General features: G+C 39.4%; 4 protein-coding genes and 1 long non-coding RNA gene across 6 annotated transcripts; 3 read left to right on the forward strand and 2 right to left on the reverse strand.

Moving 5' to 3' along the window:
- Nucleotides 1–940: 940 nt before the first annotated feature.
- On the reverse strand, nt 941–2,354 carry LOC109177287. Its single transcript, XM_019326597.1, has 2 exons — nt 1,313–2,354; nt 941–1,224 (listed from the first exon to the last, which is right to left on the reverse strand). The coding sequence occupies exons 1-2, from the start codon at nt 2,352–2,354 to the stop codon at nt 941–943; spliced, it is 1,326 nt and encodes a 441-aa protein (XP_019182142.1).
- Nucleotides 2,355–5,130: 2,776 nt separating this feature from the next.
- Nucleotides 5,131–6,617, forward strand: LOC109177212. Its single transcript, XR_002053542.1, has 3 exons — nt 5,131–5,330; nt 5,486–5,678; nt 6,469–6,617. It is a non-coding gene; the product is annotated as an uncharacterized LOC109177212 (long non-coding RNA).
- A 377-nt stretch (nt 6,618–6,994) lies between these two features.
- Nucleotides 6,995–11,262, forward strand: LOC109177432. The gene is made up of 3 exons (XM_019326815.1): nt 6,995–7,069; nt 9,381–9,528; nt 10,018–11,262. Exons 2-3 carry the CDS (start codon nt 9,444–9,446, stop codon nt 10,776–10,778), a joined length of 846 nt encoding a protein of 281 aa, XP_019182360.1. The 5' UTR covers nt 6,995–7,069; nt 9,381–9,443; the 3' UTR covers nt 10,779–11,262.
- LOC109177288 (protein NETWORKED 2A-like) lies at nt 10,821–15,094 on the reverse strand. Its single transcript, XM_019326599.1, has 4 exons — nt 15,001–15,094; nt 12,865–14,487; nt 11,582–12,789; nt 10,821–11,036 (listed from the first exon to the last, which is right to left on the reverse strand). Exons 1-4 carry the CDS (start codon nt 15,092–15,094, stop codon nt 10,821–10,823), a joined length of 3,141 nt encoding a protein of 1,046 aa, XP_019182144.1.
- A 3,321-nt stretch (nt 15,095–18,415) lies between these two features.
- On the forward strand, nt 18,416–22,240 carry LOC109177431 (argininosuccinate lyase, chloroplastic-like). 2 transcript variants are annotated; one of them, XM_019326813.1, is made up of 7 exons: nt 18,416–18,789; nt 19,187–19,450; nt 19,684–19,800; nt 20,262–20,410; nt 20,796–21,087; nt 21,247–21,411; nt 21,724–22,240. In XM_019326813.1, the coding sequence occupies exons 1-7, from the start codon at nt 18,475–18,477 to the stop codon at nt 21,970–21,972; spliced, it is 1,551 nt and encodes a 516-aa protein (XP_019182358.1). In that variant the 5' UTR covers nt 18,416–18,474; the 3' UTR covers nt 21,973–22,240. The 2 variants fall into 2 exon arrangements, with proteins under 2 accessions (XP_019182358.1, XP_019182359.1); XM_019326814.1 differs by having other exon boundaries at nt 18,417–18,789; nt 19,210–19,450.
- Nucleotides 22,241–26,264: the final 4,024 nt, after the last annotated feature.

The following is a 26,264-nucleotide window of genomic DNA, read 5'->3' on the forward strand; positions in this document are numbered from 1 at the left end:
CCACTCCGACAGGGACCCTGCCAAGTCTTGAATGTTGGTCTGGAAACTCTTCCCGTTGCTCCACGCCTGGGCCACCACCTGGTGCACATCCGGGTGCGTTAGCCATGCTGCCTGAAATAAAAAAACGAGAAGGTGTTAGACTTCTACGATCCCCTTCCACACGGATTAACACCGGTGCGTGGTCTGACGCAAAACGCGGCAAATGCGTGACACAAGCCTCCGGGAACCTCAGGCGCCAACTTGTGTTGCACAAAGCTCGGTCGAGACGTGCCCCTTTGATGTGGTCAGTGGGCCCATCTTTGACCCAGGTAAGCTTAGGACCCGAGTACCCCATATCAATAAGCCCCTCCTCGTGAATCCAGTTCACAAAGTCCGAACTACGTTGACTGGAAAAGGATGTGTAATTCATGGTTTCCTCTCTATTGGTCACGGCATTAAAATCGCCCGCCACCAGCCATAGCCCTGAAATGTTCCTGACCGCTTGCTTAAGCTCCTTCCAGAGCCGGCGTCGCAGATGGTGCGCCGGGCTACCATATACCGACGCAAAAAACCAAGGTGGTTGTCCCGCTTTCGCGACCTGTAAAAGGACAAACTGGGGATGGGTAAACATCACGTTAACATTAACCGAGTCGTTCCAGAACACCCATATGCCACCACTAAACCCGATGGCCTCCACCCGTAACCAGTTGGCGAAACCCAACTTGGTGCAGATGGAATTGGCTTGAGAGCCAGAAACCTTTGGCTCAAAAAGCCCCATGAAACAAGGTTTATGTACCTTGATCATGTCTTTTAGGGCACGGTGGACACGAATACCGCCCGCCCCTTGACAATTCCAGAGTAAGCAATCCATAAAAACCAAAACAAAAAGGAAAAGAGAACAGAGAACAACACCCAAAACAAAAAACGCAAGCAAAGGACAAAAACCAAAAACGACAAAACCTCAGCGGGCACTCGCGGCCCGCGTTTCCTCGTGATGCATCGAGAACCCCTCCAGGTCCATAACCACGTCCCCTTCGTCATCAAAACGGCCTGGCGGATCGCTGTGGTGTTCCTTCGTAGCTTGCCAGACCGATGATGGTAAGTCCCCCGCTGTGTTCGGAATAAACACACGCGAGCTTATCACCAGGCCGCCCTGTTCACCCCTGACGACTACGTGCTCATTTTCCTCCGCCGCGCGTCTCAAACCTATCCCACCACCTCGCCTGGTCTTGGGGAGATGATCACCTGAATTGATTTGAGCACCCCCCCGCTATCACTGGTTCGTTTGCGATTTGTTTTTCCCGGACAATCACATTAGGACGACGCTTAGTACCCTCGGACCGTACTGGCCTATCCGTGCTCCGGCCCCGACCCACATCACCGCTCTCATATTCTGCTACTAAACCATGCTGCTTCTCCCCATTATCCCCCACCGCCTCTCGCTGTACGTCATCCCCTTCCTCCTGCATGGACAAGGGGGCGAATCGAGATGCCTGAGCAGCCCCCATTCCGTTCAAAGCTCCCCCCTGACCGCGTCCACCCTCCATCCTTCGATTCTTCCCTGATCCTCTGAGCCCTGCACGCGTACCCCTTCCCGGCGCAATCATCCACTGTCCAAAAGGTGCATCCCCCACGACCGGTCTCTGGTTTCCTTCTGTTTGCTTAAGCGCTGCTGTTGCCTGCTCCTTATCCACCACCGCAGGGTCACCCTCCGCAGCTTTAGGGATCGACGGGCATTTGTCTGGTGTGTGGCCATAGACACCGCAAGTGAAGCAAACCATGTGGATTCCTTCATACGACACATGCCTGACACGGTTCTTATATTTAAACTTCGAGATCAGACGCTTCGTGATGTCAACCTCGATACAGATTCTCGCGAACATTCCCCGCGACACCATGCTAGTTGCTTGATCGATCCTGATGGTTCTTCCTAGCTTATTTCCCAGTTTACGCAGGAAAATCATGTTATAGTACTCGGCAGGAAGACATGGTATCCTCACCCAAACAAGCACCTTTTCCGTCGTATCCGAAAACGGATCAAAATCCAGCTCCCATGGTTTGACGATGAGATAGTGATCCATCACCATCCACGGCCCTTCGAACATGGCAAACTCCAGGTCCTCCATGGATCCAAAACGCACCAGGAAGTAATCATTATCGATCGCAATCAAATCCATCCGCCCTTTTGGCTTCCACATGGCTGTCAAACGCCTCAGTAAATAAGCATAGCCTACCTTCCGCCCCATAACCTTGACGATGAGCGACAGCCTCCATGGAGCTCGGATGGCCTCCACCTCCTCCTTTGTCAGCCGGATCGTAGGGCACAGAGGATCCTCCTCTTCTTCGTCAGAGCTTTCATCGCTGTTGTCATCCATAGCCTCCACTGCTGAGAGCGATGGCAGGGCTGCACAGCCAGATACGCTTTGTGCGTAAGTCTTCTTCGAAGGCTCCACCACCTGCACGGACGCGGATGGTGTTAACCGCGCCTATGTTTCCCCTGCATGCGATCTCCCGGCCGGCTCCACCCAACCAGGCCCCATCATCCCCTCCAAAGGTGTTTCCTGGACAATCTCGACGTTCGCATAGGTCCCCTGCCCTTCCGCCACGGCCAGGGATCGGGTCGGCGACATCTCATCGGTGTGTTTCGCCTTCTTTGTTCTCCGCTCAAGAAGATCGAGATCTTCCTCAGATCGCTCCGAGATAGAAATCTACTAGGGTAGACTAGGATTCACCAAATTGCCTCAAAGATATATTGTTAGACTAATGATCTTTGGGTTAAGACTTGCTTTTCGAAGTTATGATCTTCCAGAATAACCGTCTTTATTTGTGTGGGTTACATATTTGAATTAAAATTTAAATCAAATTGAATGCCATAGTTGCTAAATGCTAATTACTCCAAGTCTCCTATATATAGATGTGGTTGGCAGAAATGAAGAATGTTTTACACGTTCAAATTTTTATTTATAGCTTTTTCATTCTTGTAGTAAAAAATTTTGTGTTCCATTTGTTCAACAGTTGGACAATTAGGTCAATTTTAAGGGTTTATTAATAGTTGAAAATTTTAGTAAAAAAATATTAGATCAATTTTATAATTATTACAAATTTTTAAATTCGTAATATTTATGAAACTAACTTGCCATTTTCTTATTATTTTTTAGCAAATGCTTAATAATGCAAATTGACCATCGACTTTCATACTTATTTATAGAGTAAATACCCAAAATGGTCCCTCGACTATAGCTAAATTCACAAATTGGTCCTCGACTTTCAATTTCAACCAATTAAGTCCTTAACTTTGTAAGTTTTACACGATTTGGTCCTCCATCTATTTGACCATTTGTTGACTGTGATTTTTGAGGATATATATGTAATTTCATGGTCCACCGTCGGTTTTTTAAGGTTCCGGTTGCATTTCCAGACCGCACTGTTACATTTGAATCCACTGTCGAAAGCAATCTACCAAATCCGGTCGTCTTTCTTCATCCTCCCTTTGGATTCAATGTAGTTGAGTTCGTACTATAGCTAAGAAGACGCCGTGTTTCTGAACCAGTGCAACATCATCCTGGAGGCCTCCGCGTGCTCCGACGACAGCTGAAGGTTCTTCTGGAGATCGTCGATCACGGTCAACAAACGGTCAAATAGATAGAGGACCAAATCATGTCAAAATTGCAAAGTTAAAGACTTAATTGGTTGAAATTGAAAGTCGATGACCATTTTGTGAATTTAGCTATAGTCGAGGGACCATTTTGGGTATTTACTCTTATTTATAACTAAGCTCAACAATTACTTGTCCTATTTTATTCTCATATACCACTACACTAGTAGAGAGAAAAATGCTAATTGTACAATTGGATACCTATACTTGTACACTTAACATGCATTGATATGCATGTGGGAGGGAAAAAAAATAAATTAAAGAGTTATTTTTAAAATGGATAATTCTGAACAAAATAGAGTGAAAAAATAATGAGTGAATTCCATTTTTGGTCCTACTATTATAGTGGCGTTTTCAATTTCAGTCCACTTTATTTTTTTTTGTCACTTTACAACCACTGTTATTGAATGTGTTCCACTTTTAATCCACTGTTAATATTTTCGTCAAGAGGTCGTATAATCAAAGGGTATTTTGGTCTTTTTATGTTTGTCTCTTCTCTTTTAAAGTAGGCGCTTCGTCTTCCTCCTCCGATATTCGAAGATGGCTCTTCGAACAACGAGAATGGGAAGCCAAAGCTACATCATTTCGTTCGTTCCAACATGGGCCCGCGATGTTTCTTAGGTTTTAGGTTTAATGTTCTCATTTCTTTAGTCAAACATAGTCTTGGATGAGAAAAAATGTCAAAATACCCTTAGATTACACAGCCTCTTGATGGAAATACTAACGGTGGGACTAAAATGGAACACATTCAATAATAGTGGTTATAAAGTGGCAAAAAAAAAAAAATTAAAGTGGACCAAAATTGGAAACGTCCCTATAACAGTAGGATCAAAAATGGAATTCACTCAAAAATAATCTACTCTAAAAACGTATGATTATGAACAAAATAGACTAATAGAGTAAAATTTTATATACTCTCATTTTACTATTTACCTAACTTTCAAAGTATGATATAAGCTTATTTAGTTAAATTTGTATGATAATTTTAGGTAAAGTAGCATTATTACCACAATAGAAAATAAGATAAAGTGAAGGTAGTTTGATTATCTTTTTTTTTTTTTTTTTTTTTTTTTTAATTTTCAAATACGATAATTTCTCTATACTGCATCATTTTTGTAATAAATTTTAATGTAATACTTTCTCAATCTCATTTTATGTGTTGATTTTGGTTAATGAGACTTAATTGAAGTTATTTATAATTTTATTTTTCATAATATTAAGTTTAGAATTAGTATGTAAAATTTATATATTTAGAAACAACATTAAAAGTACTATTAAACACAAAAAAATAAATTTAAATATTATAAAAAATTCTAATAAAAATAAGAAAATAAGAAATAGTTACCTTGACCAATAAATAATAAGTAGGACAGAAATGACACAGAGCATATATTACTACAAGTATAGCTAAACACACAAAATAATGTTACATTTTTATATTATAATATTATCTTTCCTTGTGTAGTTATGTGCTGCCCGTAACGTCGTCTCTCTTTCCGTCTAGGGGTTTTCTTCTCTCTCTTCTCTAAAACCCTTTCTTCCATTTTTATTCACAGAAGTTTTCCTCAGTGGCATGCAATTCTTTCGTTCAGATTACGTATAAAACAAGTGGAGTTTGCAATGTCAGAGAAATCAAATTAAAGGACCACAAAAAGTGCTATGTCAGTGACGAAGAAATCTCCACTCTTCTTCAGAGGTGATCCTTTTTTTTTTTCCTACTTTTAAATGTGATTTGTAGAAAAACCACAAAAGAGCGATTGTTTGAATTCTAATTCTTTTGGTAGCTGATGAAATTCGTGAATTTTGAATTAATTTTCCTTTTGTGTGTGTGTTGGTTGGGGATTCTTGTAGATACACCCTTAAAACGGTGCTGGCATTGTTGGAAGAGGTTGATCAGGCGAAGGAAGTCAAGTATGATTGGAATGCGTTGGTGAAGAAGACCAAGACTGGGATTACTAATGCCAAGGAGTATCAAATGCTATGGCGTCATTTGGCTTACGGCCATGCATTTGTCTATGGATTGGTTGATGAAGCTCAACCTCTGGTCTGTAACTTCCTATATTTACTCCTATATTCCTTTTTCAAAAATGATTATTTTTAAAGCGTATTTCTGGTTTTTACACGTGAAATTTTAGTGGAGTTTAGCGAAATTCACTTTTTTTTTTTTATGATTGAAAAGCCTATGGCAAGGCAATGAGGAAAACTGCCAAGGGAGATATTATGGAACCTGTCTATAAAATGCTAACTTTATGTGTCAAAAGTGTTGTGGTGTTTTACATAACTGTTTTTAAAGCCCCTATTGGATTTTATTTTTTTTTTTGTTTTTTTTGCTGATATTTTGAATTTTTTTTTCCTTCTCTGGAGGGGTGGGGGTACAGAGTTACTTGATTAAGGTTTTGGTGGGATTACAGCCTTAAAGGCTTAAAATGTCTGGTATAACTTTGTGGAAAGCATGTATGTATAGGGGGTAATAGGGTGTCGTGAAAGTTATTAGATTTTTTTGTCTGGATTTCCTCCAACTTAATAACTGATATGCTTTTTTTTGTATCTGTATGTTGTGCATCCTTGACTGTGCCATTTACTGTGATTTGATTAATTATGCACTTTATAAACAAAACAATTTCACATTTTCTGGGATGTGCTACAGCATTGTGGACTAGAATGCACAGGGCATAAGTTGAATGCTAGCCTTTCGCCCTTTCCTTTCACGAGTCCTACTTTAAATGAGTAGTTGGAATATGTTCTAACACACTGATGTCTAGTGGTTGATTTGCTATGGCTGCTTTGCCTCTAAGTTTTTGTTGGCTTATAGTTTTGAAAATTTTGGATGGCAGGATGATGCCAGTGATTTAGAATGTGAATTGGAAGCTTACCCAGCAGTAACTAGTGAAGCATCAGCAGAAGCTTCAGCATTTGTGAAGGTGAAACAAATATGAATGCACCGAGTAATTTCATCCAGTAATTTTATACCCTTTGTGGAAAAGATGCATCAAACTTGTTTATGTTATTAAAGTTATTTTCAATATTATGAGCTTTTAAACCCACTATAGATGCCAAGCACCTTGTGCACATATGGCACCCGGGTTGGACTCCCATATGGGAGGTTGTAAGTTCGAGCCTCAGTGGAGGCGTTATTGGCTCTTTGTGCTTCAGTAGGTTGAGAAAGTAGTTATGAACAGATACTACATTGTAATAGAGACAGTAGAAGAGATATGCATTTACCATTTAGATTTCACAATTCATAACTGGTGGAAATGTGCCTTGTCTCTCTTAAATGAGAAATATTTTGGACATATGGTCTTTTTGAATCCTGAAATACTACTGAAGTTTTATGTCATTGTGGTAGTATGATGTAAAAAACGCGGTGAAGGAAATTGGGCAAGTATCTCGAAAGGAGAATTTAAGGGCGACAGAACAGCTTCACAGCTATCTAAGGTGCCCTTTTTTATTTGCACCCAAATACTCTTTGTAGCTTTAAGATTATTTGAGAACCTTCTGAAAAGCATTTCTTCTTTGCACTAATTTTCGTGTAAATAAGGAACTTTAGGGGCAAAAGAAGAAGAAAATGAAAAAGAGATACAAAAAAAAAAAAAAAAAAAAGAAGCAAATTGAAAGTTTGTTGTACACATTTAATTGGGATAGTGTGGTTAGTTTTACACTTTTTGATTGCAATAGGAACAGTTCATGTTATGTTCTCGGGCAAAAGCACGCGTCACAGGGCGATTAGGGTTATTGGGGGTTGTTTGTAGGTTGTCTATGTTGAGAGATAAATTTAAAGAACAAGGATAATAGGAACGTTTTGAGAGTTTTCCCACCTCTTGATTTTAACTTAACTTCTTTGTTCCTCTATTAGAATGAAAATCCCCTTTATATAAGAGGGCTACAAAAACTAACTAAAACATAAAAAGGAAAGGAAGACTAACTAAAACATAAATAGGAAAAGAAGACTAACTAAAACATAAATAGGAAAGGAGAATCATTAAAGCTCCTTACCATAATTATTTGCTATCTCTAAAGGAACTAAATCAATTCTAATAGTAAAGAACATATCATTACTCCCCTCTTGGACATCAAGCTTGAAATCAAGAAAAAGTGAGCATGGATTAGTCTGGCACCGGTGGGTCAATTGGCTCATCGTCCCCTTCGCCATTAAAGCCAAGCATGTATAGTTGTTGTTTGCAACGATGGCCCTTTACCCATGGTTCGTCACAATTATAGCATAGGCCTTTCTTTTGGCGCTCCATCATTTCTGTCAGGAAGAGTTTATGGAGCCCAGGAGGATGTGATTGTGGCTGTTGGTGCACTGTTATGGCGCAACTAGGTGGTGTTTGGGATGGGAAAGGTTGTCGGGGAGGTGCATGGTGAAGCAAGAGGCCTTTACGAGCATAATCTCGTGCTATGTTAATGGCCTCATCAAGAGAAACTAGCCGCATCCTTTCAACATCTATACATAGAACCTCAACCAAGCCTGCAGTGAATAAACTTACTTGTTGGGAGTATAGGACGTTGTCAGCTCTAGCGAGGAGGGTCTGGAAATCATCTATGAAGTCCTCAAGGTCCCTACTGTTCTGTTTGAGGTTCGCAAGTTCACCCAGGGGGTTGATGCTGCGAGGAGGGCCAAAGCGGAGAGTACAAGCCTCTTTGAATTGCACCCAAGAAAATAGCTGGCCATCCTGGAGGCGTTTTTTGAACTAGAGCTGCGCCACCTCAAACATATAGTAGGCTGCTGTGGAGACTTTCTCGTGGTCGCTGAGCGCTGAGGGGGGATTTGTCAAAGAACAATTCATAGCGATGTAACAACACGAGTGAGTTTTCTTTGCCTGAAAACTTCGGAAACTCGAGTCGGGTGACACGAGTCGATGGAGTGGGATCTGGCGGTGTTAGGACGGCAGTGTCTGGAGTGGCGTGGCTAGCGGTAGAGTGCTGACAGCAGTGGAGCTCGTTGCGGGCTGCTGGTTCGCAAAAAAGAGTTCACAACTGTCATGAGGTGTGCAACGGCTTCAGACAGAGTATTAACGGTTGTTGATAATTCTTCAAGTTTTTGCACGGTGGATGGTAGGTGTTCCAGTTTCTGCACGGTTAAGCGGATGTCTCGCATCTCCTCCTGGAGCTTTTTCATATCGCATATATTGACGCCCGTCAACGGAACCAAAATGTAATGTTCTTGGGCAAAAGCACGCGTCACCGGGCGATTAGGGTTATTGGGGGTTGTTTGTAGGTTGTCTAGGTTGAGAGATAAATTTAAAGAACAAGGATAATAGGAACGTTTTGAGAGTTTTCCCACCTCTTGATTTTAACTTAACTTCTTTCTTGCTTGTTCCTCTATTAGAATGAAAATCCCCTTTATATAAGAGGGCTACAAAGACTATAAAAAGGAAAGGAAGACTAACTAAAACATAAATAGGAAAGGAGAATCATTAAAGCTCCTTACCATAATTATTTGCTATCTCTAAAGGAACTAAATCAATTCTAATAGTAAAGAACATATCAGTTCATTGCTTCATTTTTAGCACTAGAAGAGAAGAACATATATATGATGTCCGTTGTTATCTACTGTGGAAAAGATATTTGGGTTTTGCCCAAGTTTCCCGGGTTCAAGTCCCGGCAACGGAATGATGTCATGAAGTGTGTGTATGACTTGTTTGACCTAAATGTGGTAAAAAGCAACAATAATAATTATTTCATATTACTAGTCTTTTCTATTTTTTTTTCCACTTTGTAATTTACCCTGGTACAATTTCTGCAGAGGTGGGCCGTTCTTAGGAAGCAACAATGTGCCTTGGTTGGGAACAATTCCGAACTCTCAGAAATGCATTTGGCTCTTCGGGCAATGTCACTGGCTCTTGATGTGCCTATGGGGGATAATTCAAAAGCAGCTTCTTCAATCCGTAGCGGTAATTCTCTTGGCATTTATTAATACGCTTGTAGTTGAGCAAGTAAATAGAGCTTTCTAGAAATAAGATTTCAAGTTTTGGACTTGAAAATGCAAGGAACCCCTGCATTTTCTTTTACTTAGGACTGGGTGGCGCAGGTCTCACCAGTGGGTGTTTACTGTCCAAGGTATTAAGATCTATGATTCTCTATGTTTTTTGGAGTTTGACCTAGAAAAGGTGGCATCAGATTTTATCAAAGGTTTCATAGTATTTAATGCATATTTGACCTGTTTGCTAGCAGCTCCCCCATGGCGGTCAATAGAATGTGATCTAAAAATGTTTTACATTTTCTTTTTTTCCGTGTGGTTATTGATTTTTTTTTTTTTTTCTTCTTTGGGAGCTGGGGGAGGGAGTAGATGGGTCATTATTCCCTTTAACTGCAGTAGTGTTTTTTCTGAATTGTCTTCTTCCCATCTCTACTAGCTTTGACTAATCCACTTTGGTATACAGAGGGCACAAATGCAAATGCTGCATCTGGCAATCCTGCTAATCCTCTTGCCTACGATACTTCCTCAGTTAACACAAAATCCCAGCATCAGGATCAACAAGATTTTGCATCAAATGCAGCACCAAAGTTGGCGACACTGGGACCTTCAAAATTGCTGGTATCAGAAAAACCATCTACAAAGCCAAATATCAGCACAAATTTAATGGTCAAAGCAGCTGCAGTTGCTGCTGGGGCCCGCATTGCTTCCCCTTCAGATGCTGCATCACTTTTTAGGGCTGCACAGTCTACAAATGCTGTCCATATCAGTACTGGTGGAGGTCCTTTGATTAAATCATCATTTTCTGGCAACACGAATGCGTTATCGAGTAATGTGCACCTCATTTGTACAAGTTTACCATCTAATTCAACATCCCTACTGAGCGCCTCACGAACTGAACCTAAGTCCGTGCAATGCCAATCTGTAAATCCTGCATCACCTGTGGTTCAATCTAATGCAGTTGGTATGGCCTCAGGACTAAATGCTTCAACCAAGGTTGTCTCAAATGGCAGACACTCTAATCCAGTTGCTGAGCTTGGCATAAAAAATGTGAAGGAAACTGTTGTTTCTAGTTTGGAAATTATAACAGAAAAAGTTGTTCCTCAACAAAACCAAGCTACTTGCCCACATATAGCTTCTGAAGGAGATCAATTATCTGCTTCTACAAGAAATGCACTGGTGGAGAATGCCCAAGGGGATCAAATTGCTGTTCCAGGGAACTCATAAAGAGAGAAGATTGGAATGACTTAAGGGAAGCAAATCAACTGCTCATCTAGGGTGCAGAAAGCTACAATTGCCATCCCCCTCAATAATGGCAACGACGCTGGAGCTGATTGCATAAATGAAATGAAAACAGTGTGACAGTATGAACAACAGGAGCTCAAGGAGCTGCGCGAAAAGCAAATCAGAAATGGTGACCTGGAGGATCTGGGAAGTATGATTGTTGATGTTGCTGATGAGAGACTCACCTAACCCTGATTTGGACTGAGAATATGAGCAAATAAAGTTGTAGTTTTGGATCTAAATTGTACATATTCTCAACACCACCCCCCCCCCCCCCCCCCCACCCCTACCGCCAACACACACACAAAAACACCTTATCTTATTACTCTAGGTTTGTAAATGAAGTATAGTAAGGTATCTACAGTGTTCAGATACAGAATCTTTGATGTGTTTTCTTGTTAATGGTAAAATGTATGAAGATGGCTCACATGCATCTGATTGGTTCTTTCTGCATGGCTTTAACTGCATATGTGAAGCTGTATAAATACAAAATTTTGAGAGTTGGATCACAGGCTTAGCTCTTCGGGGGCCTTTAACTGCAAAAGACTATAAATGTTGTAGTTACTGTAATAATATCATATCCCATCAAATGAGGAAAATATTTCCACAGGGGAAGAACCCTCGTCTAGTGTTTCTCATAAATTTTGCAGCTGGTCAGTCTACACCACAGTAACTATAAAGAGGAAATTATCAGACAGCTATTTGGGCATTGGTAGACTATACTGTCCCTGCAGTGATGGACTTACAAATGCAAAGAGTGATGATCTCTGCTTCTGCTTCTTCAACTTCACTCCAAACAAGAAAGATCTCAAGGGAATCCTAGAATTAGAGTTTGTGCTCTCTCTTTTTACCCCAAATTCATCCAGTTCTTGGAGAGTCGTCTTAATCTCTTCTTGCAGCTTTTCTACACGCTTAGCTCCAGCTTGTAATTCATTTTCTACCTTCTTGTTCTCACGTTTCATGTTAAGAATCTCACCTTGTAGTTTTGCAGCTTGACAGGCAATCAGCTCTTTCTCTTCTTCTTTAGGGACTTCCTGAGAATACCTTGTTATCTCTTCTTGGAGCTTGCAAAGAGACGATAACCTGTTGTGTAAGTCATCTTTCAGCACTACACTATGTTCCAACCATAATGTTAACTCAGTCTGTATCTCTTTCAAGTGATTGTATATAGGGCGGATCTCTGAGAGTTGTTCCAGTGGTTTATTGTCCAGTTGCTGTTTGCTTGGTTTTTTCTTCTGCAGTTCGTCTTGTAAGTCTCTGACTGAACTTTGAAACTTCCCTATCTGCTGGAAGGCGGTGCTAAACCGGAGCCAGAAATCCATGTTCTCTTCCACCAATTCATCAATGTCTGTGCGTATCTTTTCTTCAATGGTTGAAAAAGCATGATTTTCATCAACGCTGTTTGCCTTAAGATCAACACAATCTTCAATGCTGGACAGCTTCAAACTTACTCGAGATGTTGCTTCTTCTTTTGCAGGAGCATCTTCAGGGATTGTAACATCTAAGAATTCAGAGAGAGTCCTGCTATGTGCATGCTGACAATATTTGTTTTCATCCTTATCCTCAAGGTCAGCTTTACTTGTGTTTTCATCTGTAGCTTCAACACCAGCTTTAGTTGTGCTTTCATTCGACTTTATAGTTTCCACATGATCCCCATGAAGCGGCTTTAGTTTTTTCCGCAAAGATTGGATCTCTGCATCCTTTAAGGCTATAGAATTTTTCAGTACTTTCATCTGAACTACATATTGGAAGTGGTTAGCCCTCCTTTTTTTCTCTGCTTCATTAAGCTTCCTCTTCGATTCCTTGTAATTTCTTAGGACCGAGATGTACTCCTCTAGCAGAAGCTTGTCTCTGTCATCCAAACCATTTAGAAATAGCGCTCTCCAGTTTGGCTCAACATCTTCTGTGCCAGATTCATCTTGCTCCCCGCGTGTACTTAAATCTTGAGCTATTCCTGCAATAGAATATGAGTCAGTAGCAGTTAACGAGATTAAAAATTTTCCTTATTCCTTAGCTGGGTGCAGATTACCATGATCTGTATTGCCATCTTTTGTTTGTTTCTCTTCAACTGGTTCATCCCCTGAGATGCCCGAAGTGCTATGAGCAGTGGCTTTGGATTCATGCGTTTGACTCGTGGATGGAACTGCAACACTTCCATCTTCCTTAAACTTGTTTGTTGTCTCTTGGTCTCCTGAGACTGATGAACATCTATCAATATCTGTTACTTCTCTTTTATTTGGCTGCTCCTGTGTTCTGGAATCTGTTTTTTCACCAGAAGACGTATCTTTGACCCCTTCATCTGGCAACACGCTTTGTAGTTTCCCGGAGAGGTCATCAACTCTGCAACTCGCTTCAGTAATGCGCTTATAAATGTAGTTGCTTTGGTTGTTGACGGTTTGATTGAGATTCTCAACTCTCTGAAGCTGTTCTTCGAGTTCTCTGATCTTCTTGCTCATATTCTCTGAATCTTTGAGCAAAGTCTCCTTCTCCTCTTCCACGCTTTGAAGATGAGCATGAAGTTCATTGGCCTTGGCTTTCAATTTGTTAACATGAGCATTCTGAGTCACCACTAAACCTTCCAAATTTATGATCTTATCTACAAGTTCATCAACCTTTTCTGCAAGCCCAGACATAGTAAGATGAGTGCTTGTACTGAGTTGCATCTCTTCTTCAATCTTTTCGCTTAATGACTCCAAATCACCGCTTCCTTCTGCAGTAATCCCCATTTTCTGATTCTCTGATTTGCTCGACTCCTGATTTGGCTTCATGGGCGATTTCTCAGGCGGTATCTGTTCCCTATCCAGCTGAGATACCTCAAATTGTTCCACAAGAGACTGAAATCTGAGCTGTGCATTTTGCACCTTGCGATTCTCAATCTTTGCGTCTTCATCTGTCTGCGTCTGTTGCTTTTGTAATTCCGCCAGTGTCTGTTGGCAAGAATTGAGCGCGGTGGATGCCATCAGAGTTTGCGCCTCGTCATCCTCAATAAAAGTGCCTATCCCAAACTCATCCTGTAAGCTGCTAACTCTTGCCTGCAACTCTGTGACTTGGTTCTCAATATCCCAGTACTTTGCAAGCCCATTTTCGTATGAACTTTTCACAAACTCCCTCTCGGTTTGCAGTGCCAGAATGTGCTTCTGAAGCGCATCAATCTCCTGAAGCGCCTCGTCTTTGCTCAGCCCTGATGCTGGACTGGCGCCAGCTTGATCATCCGCGCCATTGAACTTGAGAAGCCCCTTCTTAGACATTAGCCTTGATGTCGTCTTCGCCTTCTTCGTAACCATTGAAACGACATCAGGAATGCTCATCTTCGGGGGAGCTGGCAAATTTTTCGGGGCACTATTCCCTTTCTCTGGGCTTCCATTGCCTCCTCCTGCTGCTGCTGCTGCAAGGTAACTTTCGCCTTCTTCATAATCATCCATGTCTACCTGAACTCTATCTGGGTAAATAGTGGCAATGGTTCTATTAGCACTCTGAAGCTCTTTTGAGATGTGATCATATCTCTCTGCTAGAGCTTTGTAACTCTTGGAGAAATCTTCCACAAAGTTCAAAAGCTCAGGCCTGCTTTTGTAGTACATTTCCGCCCTTCTTGCAAAGGAGTCACCGTCATTTTCCAGTATTTTGAATATGTAAAGAACCTTCTCCTCTATATCTGCAACCACAAGGTAACATCACTTTGTGTATGTCTCATATGCACTGGAAGATGATAGGTGTATTGTGCTGTGTGCGTGTGCGTGTGCATATAAATATGTTGCTTGAAACCTTGGATGTTTTTCCATCACAATTAATAAAAGTGTCCTTTTCGCTCCTGTGGACATAGGCGCATTGAAGAACCACGTAAATCTTTGTCTTCTTTACTTTCTGCCATTATTTTCGATTCTTGTTATCTCAACAATCACAAACACTCTTTTGGTTAATTGTTTTTTTTTTTCTTCTTCCCTTTCTTTTCTTAAGTGGTTTTGAACAACAACCCATCACAAAAGAAGGGCTTTGATGTAGGTTTACAGGAAACAATTCTCTCCTATGTGATGATTGTAATTGCATCTGAGTGTTTAGTTCAATGAATGTTTATAGCTAGCTAATTCCTGGGAATTTTACATAACGTAAGAAGTTGAGGGGAATGAGATCAATAATGGGGATTGGAATAAACACAACATACAATTACCTTGTAAATTCTGCTGCAGCCATTTTGACTGTTTCGTCCTAACATGGCTTGCAGCCCACCATGAATATGCATTTCTTGCTGCTCTGTGTAACATTTTCTCCTTCTCCTTGTCCCTTCAAACTTTCTGTAAAAGATCATTACCTACCTATCTGAACCTGGATATGATACATCTTGCCTTTTCTCTTTTATATCTAAAACATAAGAATTGATGAGAACATTCATTCATCCATTGCAGAGATTTGTTTAGGGTAATGTGATTGATATTTGTCAGATTTTGGAGTTAAGGATACTTGGTCAAGGTTGGGAGGTTACATCTTTAGATCAGAGAAGCACAAATGTAGGAACCTGTTTCATGTCTGGTTGGCCAATTGGCAAAATCTTGAATCTGCCATGTAATTAAGTTGCAGAACAGATATTGAGGCTAGCTTGCATGTTCTGTTTTCAACAGCATTTTTAGCCTATATATTCTTTCATTTTATTTTATTTTATTTTTTTGAAAATCATTCTTTCATTTTATTTGATTTGATTTGGTCTCTAAGTAGTGTTAACATGCATGTGGGTGTGTAAATAAATAATAATAAACCTAATAAGATTTTTTTTTTTTTTTAATAATAACTAATTTAGTCTAAATATATTTTTGAATTATACAAGAATGAGTTAATTTAACAATAAAAAATAAAATAAAGGTACATTAGAAAGACAATATTACAATGAATGGCATAAAGTCATGATATTTTAATTTATAAGTAATTAATATTAATAAATATAAAGTTATTATATTATTATTAATTATATAACATATTTTATATAAATAACATTTTTATTACGTTAGTATATTGTAAATATAAAGCAATGCATTTATTTAATTTTTAAGATATACGGAGTATTTATTATTTTTTATATCAAAAATTTAAATATTAAAAAATAAATTATTTTCTAACTTCATAAGTTATATGAGTTAATACCCAAAATTGTCGTCGACTACAATGGTTTTTCTCAATTTTGTCCTAAACGACTTTGGTGTCATAAAATAGTCCTAGACTTTTGTGTAATCGCTCAATATTGTCCTCCGCTTATTTTTCCGTCAAAAGGATGCTAAGTTTAGGGGTAATTTAGTAATTTTACATTTAAGTTTTCTCCGTCTCCTTTACTTCACCGGTGTTCTCTCCGTCTTCGAAGACCACCTCGCAAATCTGACCTGCACTCCCTCCACTCTTCCTCAAAACCAACCAGATCATCAATTTGGACTTTACACTCCCTTCAAATATTTGTGGCGCAAATCTAACCTGCACTCCCTTCACTACCACCTCGCAAATCTGACCTTCACCCCCTCCCTCCGTTTATTTTTCAGTCAAAAGAACGTTCTACACTCTTCCTCTGAGGAAAATCATATCAATATAGTCATCGCATTCATCGATCCTACCTGCATCTCGCCCACTATGCGAAGGATTGGACGAAGCTTTGCCCTAATCGCATCCAGCGGTGGCCTCCCTCTCACAAATTGCCCCACCAAGGTACACTCATTTTCAATCGTTGCTAGATAACCCCCCCCCCCCCCCCCCCCCACTCCTCCTCTGTTATTCTTACTATCGGTTTTCATTGGTAGCAATTTTCTAAGATTACTTTCGAATCTCCAGTCTGCACACTTGCTCGGCGTGTATCTGCCCAATCTCCATTTTGTGGCGTAATTTCTAGGAATAGAGCACAATCTGCAATCAAATCCCTAATCAAATAATCAATTTGGACTTCTGGAAGAATTCTGGACATTTTTCTTGATTTCCCCTTTTCCGGTGACCGGACAGCCTCCGGCGGTGGCTCCAACGGACGAGCTCCACCCCTGCCCGGTTGAGTTTCCCCACCAGCCTCCAACCTACTCTCGTGAACCGCCGAGTGTATATGCGAACAAATCTCCTTGTGAGTATAATATGATTATATGAATATATATATATATATATATTGATAATAATCCGTATTTGCATATGAATGTTTAAGTGTATAGCTAAGTGATTAATGTTAAGAAATGGTCGCAATTTGAGGTATTGAGACGGAGAGAACACCGATGAAGTAAAGGAGACAGAGAGAAGACCTAAATGGAAAATTACTAAACTATCCCTGAACTTAACCTCTTTTTGACAGAAAAATAAACGGAGGACAATATTGAGTGATAACACAAAAGTTTGGGACTATTTTATGACACCAAAGTCGTTTAGGACGAAATTGAGAAAAATCACTATAGTCGAGGACAATTTCGAGTATTAACTCTAAATTATATGTATATGTGATATGCCTGGACTCGTACATAACCGTATCGTATGCTTGCTCGGCATAGGGAGGGTCACTGAGGGCAATCATTTTTTACCATCAACCGACCTGGAACAACTCGGACCGACCTCCAATAAAATGTCGACCAGGAATAAGATAACTGCCTTAATTTCCGAAACTTGGATCCTTTTCGAATCTAAAATAGGTTGGGAATGAGGCATATAACCTGACCTCCTCCATTTCAAGATTCAGTCAACAATCACACTAGCCTAACTCGACAGCCGTAAAAGTAGGGGCTTCAACAATCTTTGGGCACGTGGTGAAACTCAATCAAACAATACAATCAATGTTCTTAGTATGTTTTTCAGGTGACAAGAAAAACCACAACCACTATTTACTTAGTAATTTTTCTACCAATCAAATAATAAAATTAATATTCTCAATAATATATATTTTAAATAAAATTTAAATTGCATTTCGCTTCAGTTAATTTGCACCAACTAAATGTGCTATAAAAGTTGAAAGAAAAAGACACACACATAACCAAAAAAAAAAAAAAAAGTTAAATAAACCCCTAAACTTTACATGAAAAAGTCAATCAGTCCCTAAACTTGTAAAAAGTATAATTACACCCTTTAACATGTTATATTGAAAAAATGAAATCTAAAAATCGATAAATGACATGCTATTACATGTCATTAGAATTCCTACATTAATTTTAACATCTCTGGCGACAGTTCGGCGATCGCCTTCTCTGAGATGAGAAGGCAACAAGTTGGTCGCCTTCCATGGAGAAGGTGGATTGTTCGCCTTCTTTGGTAGACGACGACCAACGACAGTTCGATCGTCGCCGGCCACCGGATTATCGTTGGAGATGATAAAATTGATGTCGGAATCCTAATGACATATAATATCATGTTATTTATTGATTTTTGGACTTTATTACTTCAATATAACATGTTTAAGTGTGTAATTGTAATTTTTAAAAATTTAAGTACCAAATTGATTTTTTAGATGAAATTCATGGGCTTATTTGACTCTCTTTTTTTAAAATAAAAATAAATTCGTGCCAAAAAAAAAAAGAAAAAAAAAAAAGGGGATAGATCCGACCCGAAGGTGAACCCGAACACAAATACAGAGACAGAGAGTATGAGATTCTCGCTCAATCGCACTCTCTCCGGTCAGGATTGTTTGAGCTGAGTGGCGGCGTCGATGGAGTCATTGTTAGTGCGCTCAACCTGTTCGACATTTTCCCCTACTCTATCTCCACACAACCACGCCCTTACGGCGAAACCCTTCTTCGCCCGAGCTGCGCGCTTTCCGTTTCTCGCGCACGCCTCGCAGCACGTCAACGCGCCGCCACCTTCCATGGCAAAAGAGAAGGAAGCGAAGCTGTGGGGCGGACGCTTCGAGGAGAGCGTGACGGACGCCGTGGAGAAGTTCACCGAATCCATATCGTTCGACAAAGCTCTCTACAAGCATGATATCATGGGCAGCCGAGCCCACGCCTCTATGCTTGCCGCCCAGGTCTGTATACATATTTTTAACCCCTAAATTATGCTAAACTGTAATCCCTAATGATCAAATCAACCACATTATTAACTGATATATGGATGTAATAAGTAGCGAGGATTTTGTGCTAAGAATTTTGTGCCACTTGAAAGTTTCAAGTCATGGTGGAATTAAAATTTCCTGTTGTTCTTGTTCATATGTTCAATCCAATGCATTTTAATTTTTAATTTTTAAATTTCAGTACAGTTCCAATGATGAAAAAAAAAAATCAGCAGTAAGAATGTGGGTTCCAAATCCCTATTTTGCACAAACATAAGGAGGACCGAATTTAGTTCATGACTTATATTTCCTTAACAAGTGAAATGTGAAAGAGTAGTATTCAAATGTGCACAATTGTTTTGGTGTACCGTAGGGATTGATTAGCGAACATGACAGGGATACAATTCTACAAGGTCTAGATGAGATAGAAAGGCAAATTGAAGCAGGCAAGTTCTTGTGGAGGACTGACAGAGAGGATGTGCACATGAACATTGAAGCAGCTCTTACTGATTTAGTGGGTGAATCTGCAAAGAAGCTTCATACTGCTAGGAGTCGAAATGATCAAGTTGCAACTGACTTCCGTTTATGGTGCCGTGATGCTATTGACAGAATTATTTCACGCATCAAGAATCTTCAGGTCATATGCTTTTTTACTATGGTGTTAGGTTATAGTTATTCTAAAGATTTTCTCGGGATTTTTCCCCTACTGACCATATGAAAAGAATTTTCATAGGATTTCATATCAGAGAAATGAGTAATCTTGTCAGCAAATAGGCTGGAATTTTGCATAACCCTAGTGTGAGACTGAAGATGCCTAATCTAATGTTGTGAATTGGACCTCACTCATGATTGAACTTGCTATATATACAGGTTGCTTTGATTAAACTTGCTATAAAAAATGAGGGTCTGATCGTTCCTGGATATACCCATTTGCAAAGAGCACAACCAGTTCTGCTGCAACATCTTCTCTTAGCATATGTTGAGCAGGTATGAAATGAGATTTATTAATAGGTTAGTAGTGACAGTAGTCAGTTGCTTCTGACTGAAGAATAAAGAATTTCTGCTGAGGTTTATCTAATTCTCATGTTTATTATACAAGTTTCGCTTTTATTTGTTCATGCCATATTTAACATATCTTTAATTTAGAAATTTGAAATTTACCTCTATAAAGGAGGATATTTGGTCTTATATTAGCAATTCTTTACTGCTAGTTATATTTTTTATACAGTGTACAAAGTATTTTTATCCTTTATTGAATGACATGCACCTTATATATAACGACTTTAATACTTGAGGTGGGCCTATTTGCACGTTTTCACTACTTTCAATTATTTTTTCTTTCTTTTTGTACTGTTAGTGTATTGTCATCATCTATGCTTCTCTAATGGACTTGGCTGCTAAAGTTCTTCAACTCATTTTTAAATCAATGAAGCAATGATTTCTTGTAGCTTGAACGTGATGCTGGCCGCTTAGCAGATTGTAGAGAGAGGCTGAACTTCTGTCCTCTAGGAGCATGTGCTTTAGCTGGTACTGGTCTTCCCATTGATCGATTTATGACTTCTGATGCATTGGGGTTCACTGCACCCATGAGGAACAGGTATCCTGCTGTATCTTCTTAGAACAATATCATTATCTTTCTGAAGATTTTTCCTTTTCCACCTAGACAACAGTGAACTCTGATGCATTCTTAATTTGGGCATTTCTCCGTGAAGTTTTTACTTGCCATGCAATCGTTTTGAGTGATAACTAGGTACCTTTATTTTGTTGTGATTAATTTAGGCATATTTTAAAGGTAATGGAATGGTTGTCAGAAAAAAATGCAAAAGGAAAAAGAACTTAATTTTGGTTATCTGACAGTATGCTCCCTTTTGGTGTCTCTTTGCTCACTCTTTGACATCTAACTAAAAGATTGCATTGAACTCCAATATTTATTATTTAAGGATCTAAATCTACACTGATGTTTGCACCATTTTGTGCAATAGTATTGATGCTGTTTCAGACCGTGATTTTGTTATGGAACTTCTGTCAGCGAATTCCATCACGGCCATTCATCTCTCTCGACTTGGTGAAGAATGGATATTGTGGGCTTCAGAGGAATTTGGCTTTGTCACACCTAGTGACGCAGTTTCCACGGGAAGCAGTATTATGCCTCAGAAGAAGAACCCAGATCCTATGGAACTTGTTCGCGGCAAGTCTGCCAGAGTTGTAGGTGACCTGGTCTCACTTCTTGTTTTGTGCAAGGGACTCCCACAGGCATATAATCGGGATTTACAGGTAATATAAGTTTTTTCTAGATTAGAAATTAACCTCATACCGAAAAATTTGTCTTTTCATAATCTCCCACGGCCCAAAAGAACAAGAAACCAAGCAAATCAATTTAAATTATCATGTGTTTCAATAAGAAATTAATCTCTTTCTGCCCTTCTAAAATAGGAGGATAAGGAACCGGTATTTGATAGTGTGAAGACCATAGCAGGAATGCTTGAAGTGTCAACAGAGTTTGCCCAGAACATTACTTTTAATCAGGAACGAATACAAAAGGCTTTACCAGCTGGTCATCTTGATGCCACTACCTTAGCAGATTACCTTGTGAAAAAGGCGAGTGCTACTAAACATTCTTCAGTTAATTTTCAAGCTATATGTTCGGACCGGTTTGGATGTTTCTCACAGAATCACAAGGCATTTGTATGGATATTTTTTATTTGTCATTGTATAATCAGCTGCTATAAACTTCCTTCTAGGATCCAGTATAACTTAGGGGAAGAAGCCCTTATTTCTCTTCATCATATGAAAACCTTGGTCCATGAGATCCCTTTCTTCTATAAAGTTGCTCATTCACTGCCTTCCCGTTTCTTTTATTTTCCTTGCGACTTAATGATGATTAACAGGCAGAATTCTCTAATTCTGCAGGGAATCCCGTTCAGAACATCACACGACATAGTTGGGAGGGCTGTTGCGTTGTGTGTGTCAAGAAATTCCCAGCTTCTAGATCTTAGTCTCGACGAGTTGAATAGCATTAGCCCAGTGTTTGACAAGGAAGTCTATGAGTTTCTAGGAGTCGAGAATTCGATTAAGAAGTTCAGTTCTTATGGCTCTACTGGCTCAGAATGCGTTGCTAATCAACTCGATTACTGGATCGCAAAGCTCGAAATTCAATAAGATACAGATCTGTAAAGAATGCACCTGTGGCTAAACTTTGGGGTGAAAGACTTCCTCTATCCTTGCCTTGCTACAATTAGAGGACCACAAAACAACACGGGAAAAGGGATGACATTTCCTACAACTTTTGATCTTTGAGTCAGTTTATATTGTCATTAGCTTCTAAAATGCATGAAAAATTACACTACCAATATTATGTACCAGTAGTAATTTAACCTTATTTCCTTTCTATTGATAAAACTCATTTGCTGAGATTGGTATGTTGAAATTGCTGTTGTGAGACTGTGAGAGTGGGATTAATCTTGGAAATGAATGGGTTAAAGAGGTATCTTTGGTTAAAATTTTCACATTAGAATTCCAATATGAATAGTGCTAGGCTCCTTTCCACTTTCAGGGTTAATGACAGAAATAGGCAAACAACAAAGAAATTTGACAAAAATAGAAGCTTTTGAAAGTTGGACAAAAAAATGCAAAATTCATTTACCAAATGCGTTTCTTGTTAGAAAATATAATTTTTAATTTTTTTTTTCTTGTAGCCTAATATAATTTTTAATTTTTTTTTTCTTGTAGTCTATGACTCTACGTATGTATACCCATCAGACACGCAGTGTTTCATATACACTACGAGACACGCAAATCCCACTTGCGTGTTTCTTTGACGGCGAACTGTTCAAGTGAGACGCAAGTAAGACTTGTGTCTCTCCCTATCGTACTGAGAGATGCAACTAGGAAGTGTTGCTGGACCGATTACTCTACTCGTCTTCTCTATCATCACGATGTACACTTCGTGTTTTTTTTTTTTTTTTTTTTTTTTTTTTTTTTTTTTTTTTTAATAATTTCAAAAGGCAAGGAGAGACGCAAGTGGGCCCTGCCGTGTTGAGAGACACAAGTCTCACTTACATCTCTGTCGCCGGTCAAGGAGATGCAAGTAGGATTTGTGTGTCTGGTCTGTATACATGGTCATCCCAAATGAGTTTTAGAAAAAAATTTTAAACATTTTTTTTGTTCTCAAAAATACGTAATGCGTCTCATATATTATACGAGAGGCGCAAGTGCCACTTGCGTCATACCAAGATCAAACACAAGTGGCAATTGCGTTTCTCGTATTGTACTAGAAACACAATTGCCACTTGCTGTGTCTTCCATTGGCGCCGGTCACGAGAAATGCAAGTGGCACTTGCGTCTCTAGCTAATTCGTTTACTTTTTTTCAGATTCATAAGGCCATCTCCAACGAAGGCACCAAAACACCATTTTGGTGTAAAAGTTTTGGTCAAACCTTCTTCGAAGAAGACATCAAATTCTACACCATAAGGGTGTAAATGTTTTTTGTTTTTTGTTTTTTTTTTTTTGTTTTTTTTTTTTGGTGATTTTGACTCGTCAAAGACGGAAGAAAAATAGGAGAAAAACTACCACGCTCTAACCGAGCTAGCCCCAAAAGCATTCGCAACAAGAAGCAGGTTCAAGCTTGTAGGAGGCGAGTGCAAAAGGATAGTGCCCCAATCCCCAACTTACCCAACGTTAGCGAGGTGATCAGGGCATTTATTTCTCTCTCTCAAGGTATGTTGGAAGATTATCCTTTCAAACCAGTCGACAAGAAGTTTGCAGTCCTTGATGAGCGTCTGAGCGTTCCCATGGATTTCCTCATGACTTCTCATGACCGAAATGACTGCCTCCAAATCAAGTTCAAAGATCACCCTAGAAAGCCCCATGTCCTTTACCAACTGTAGACCCTCCCTTAGACCCAACAGCTCTTCGGCAAAGTTACTTGATGACCCAATTTTTGTAGTGAACCCAAAGAGCCAGTCCTCGCAGTGATTCCAAGCCAACCCGCCTACACTAGCTAGACCCGTGGCATTCTTGACAGCCCATCTGTGTTTAATTTAATCCACCCTTCCTCTGGCTGGCAGTCAAGGAAAAACATCTCGCGAACGTGGAGCATTTCAGGAGGGGGCTGATGAAGAATTACCACTACATGGCTTGCGGAGAAGAGGAAGAATCCATCATGCATATTCTGGCCCACTACGATCTGGCTAAAGCTTGTTGGAGGAAAACTCATCATCCAACCTCCTTTCACTATGGGCGTCTGGCGACAGCTTGGGGATGGATCAAGCAGAACTGCAGATCGGACGAAGTGATCAACAACGTTCTATGGGCTACCACATTCGCCTACACTTGTTGGGAGATCTGGAAGGCTAGGAACAAGAAGATTTTTTATAACAGCTCTTGCACGCCGGAGGTCATTTTGCGACGGGTTGCGGAGCTTGCGAAACACACAGTTATGGTAGGTTATAACAAAAAGGATGTAAATGTATAGTGTTATATTAAAATTTAGTGCAAAATTGACTGTTTTGAGTTAGAGATGGTCAAGACACTTTTTCCAAATATGAAAAAGATTTTAAGTCATTGGACATACCTACATGCATATTGATTAACAATGAATTAATATATATATATATATATATATATATATATATATATATATATATATATATAGAGAGAGAGAGAGAGAGAGAGAGATAGAGAGAGAGAGAGAGTGGTGATCACATGTGGTCATGTTGTTAGGTGTGGTCATATGGTCAATTATAAGCCATTAGATTAGATATATCCAATGAATCATATTAATCAAGATTCTTCCAGTATTTTCGCGCACATTCTCTTACCAAGCGAACCGCAAGGGTAAACTCGTCACAAAGCACCAGAATAGGGAAAATCACATTGTTGTGTGTTTTATTACACTGTTGGTGTATTCTGAAACCCGCCGTTATAAATGGCCACTGTAATTACCATAACACGGGAATACACCATTGGTGTGTTTCACTGTGGTGTGTTTTATTACACTATTGGTGCATGTTGTCAACACTATTGGTGTATTCTGGAACCCGCCCGCTATAAATGGCCACTGTAATTACCATAACACCCTCATTTACCAAAACACGCAAAAATCCTTAGAATTATCACTGTCGTTAGATTAAACTGATTCAACGACACAGATACGACCACACCGCCACACCTAATGACATGACCACATATGAGCGCTTCTCTCTCTCTCTCTCTATATATATATATATATATATATATATATATATATATATATATATATATATATATATATATAGTGAAAGGTTCCCGTGCGGTTGTGCGGTTGATTAATGTGCGTGAGATTTGTACTCAATGTGCGTGAATGTTGTGCTTAATGTGCCTAAGATTTGTACTTAATATGCGTGAATGTGTAAAATGCAGCAGAAAATATGGATGTCAGTTTCTTCCCCATCCCCAGTAGTCGTTGCCCCTCCCTGATAATGATGATGCGGAGGCGGGCTATGGTGGTTAAGAATTATGGGAATAATACAACAGAAATTCACACTTAGCTGGTGTGCAAATTTTGCTGTGCGTGCGTCATCTATATAAACATTCAACTGCACTGAAGGTAGCTGATAATCCAGAATCCATGACCAAATTGAAGGAAGAAGTAACAAGAAGCTTGGGCGTTAATGTGCGTGAGTTTTCTGTTCTGCTTCCTTCTAAACTCGTAATTCTGAACTACTCACGCACATTAAGCACAAATCTCACGCATATTAAGCATAATACTCAGGCACATTAAGTACAAAACTCACGCATATTAACATTACGTATATTAAGTACAAATCTCAGGCACATTAACACTCACGCACATTAAGTATAAACCTCACGCACATTAATCCACCGCACAACCGCACGAGAAGCCACAAATGCACCTGATCCCTTCCCTATATATATGTGTGTGTGTGTGTGTGAGAGATTTATCAATAAATAAGTGTAAGTATTCATAAACCAATTTATTAATTAATATTTCAAACTAAATTAATTAATAATAGAAAATTCTTTTTTTTTTAGTGCTATTAATTCCATTGCAATGTACTATATGTTTATACATAATTTCTCAATCTATTAAAGCACAAATAGTCATACTCTCAGTCTCCCACTAAAGTTTGAAGCACAAAGAGTCAATACCCTATTGGAGTTTGAACACATTTCATTTGGAAGAGCCACATAAATATCATTGAGCTACAAGCTACTTGGCTCATATCATTAATCAAATTGAAAATTCAAGGCAGAAGGGTCAACTAGGCACATGTACTAACATTGATTGTTCATCTAGCACCATGTATTAAAATATGGTCCATCTAGGCTATTATACTCCCAATTATTTTTCATCTAACATTTTTAGCAAGTTTCTAACAAGTAACCCATCTAATTTGCTTACATGAAAAAATAAAATAAAAACAAAATGCTGACATGTTATTTTTTTCAT

This window comes from Ipomoea nil, unplaced genomic scaffold, assembly GCF_001879475.1.
Source record: "Ipomoea nil cultivar Tokyo-kokei standard unplaced genomic scaffold, Asagao_1.1 scaffold0804, whole genome shotgun sequence".
Classification (NCBI taxonomy): Eukaryota; Viridiplantae; Streptophyta; class Magnoliopsida; order Solanales; family Convolvulaceae; genus Ipomoea; species Ipomoea nil.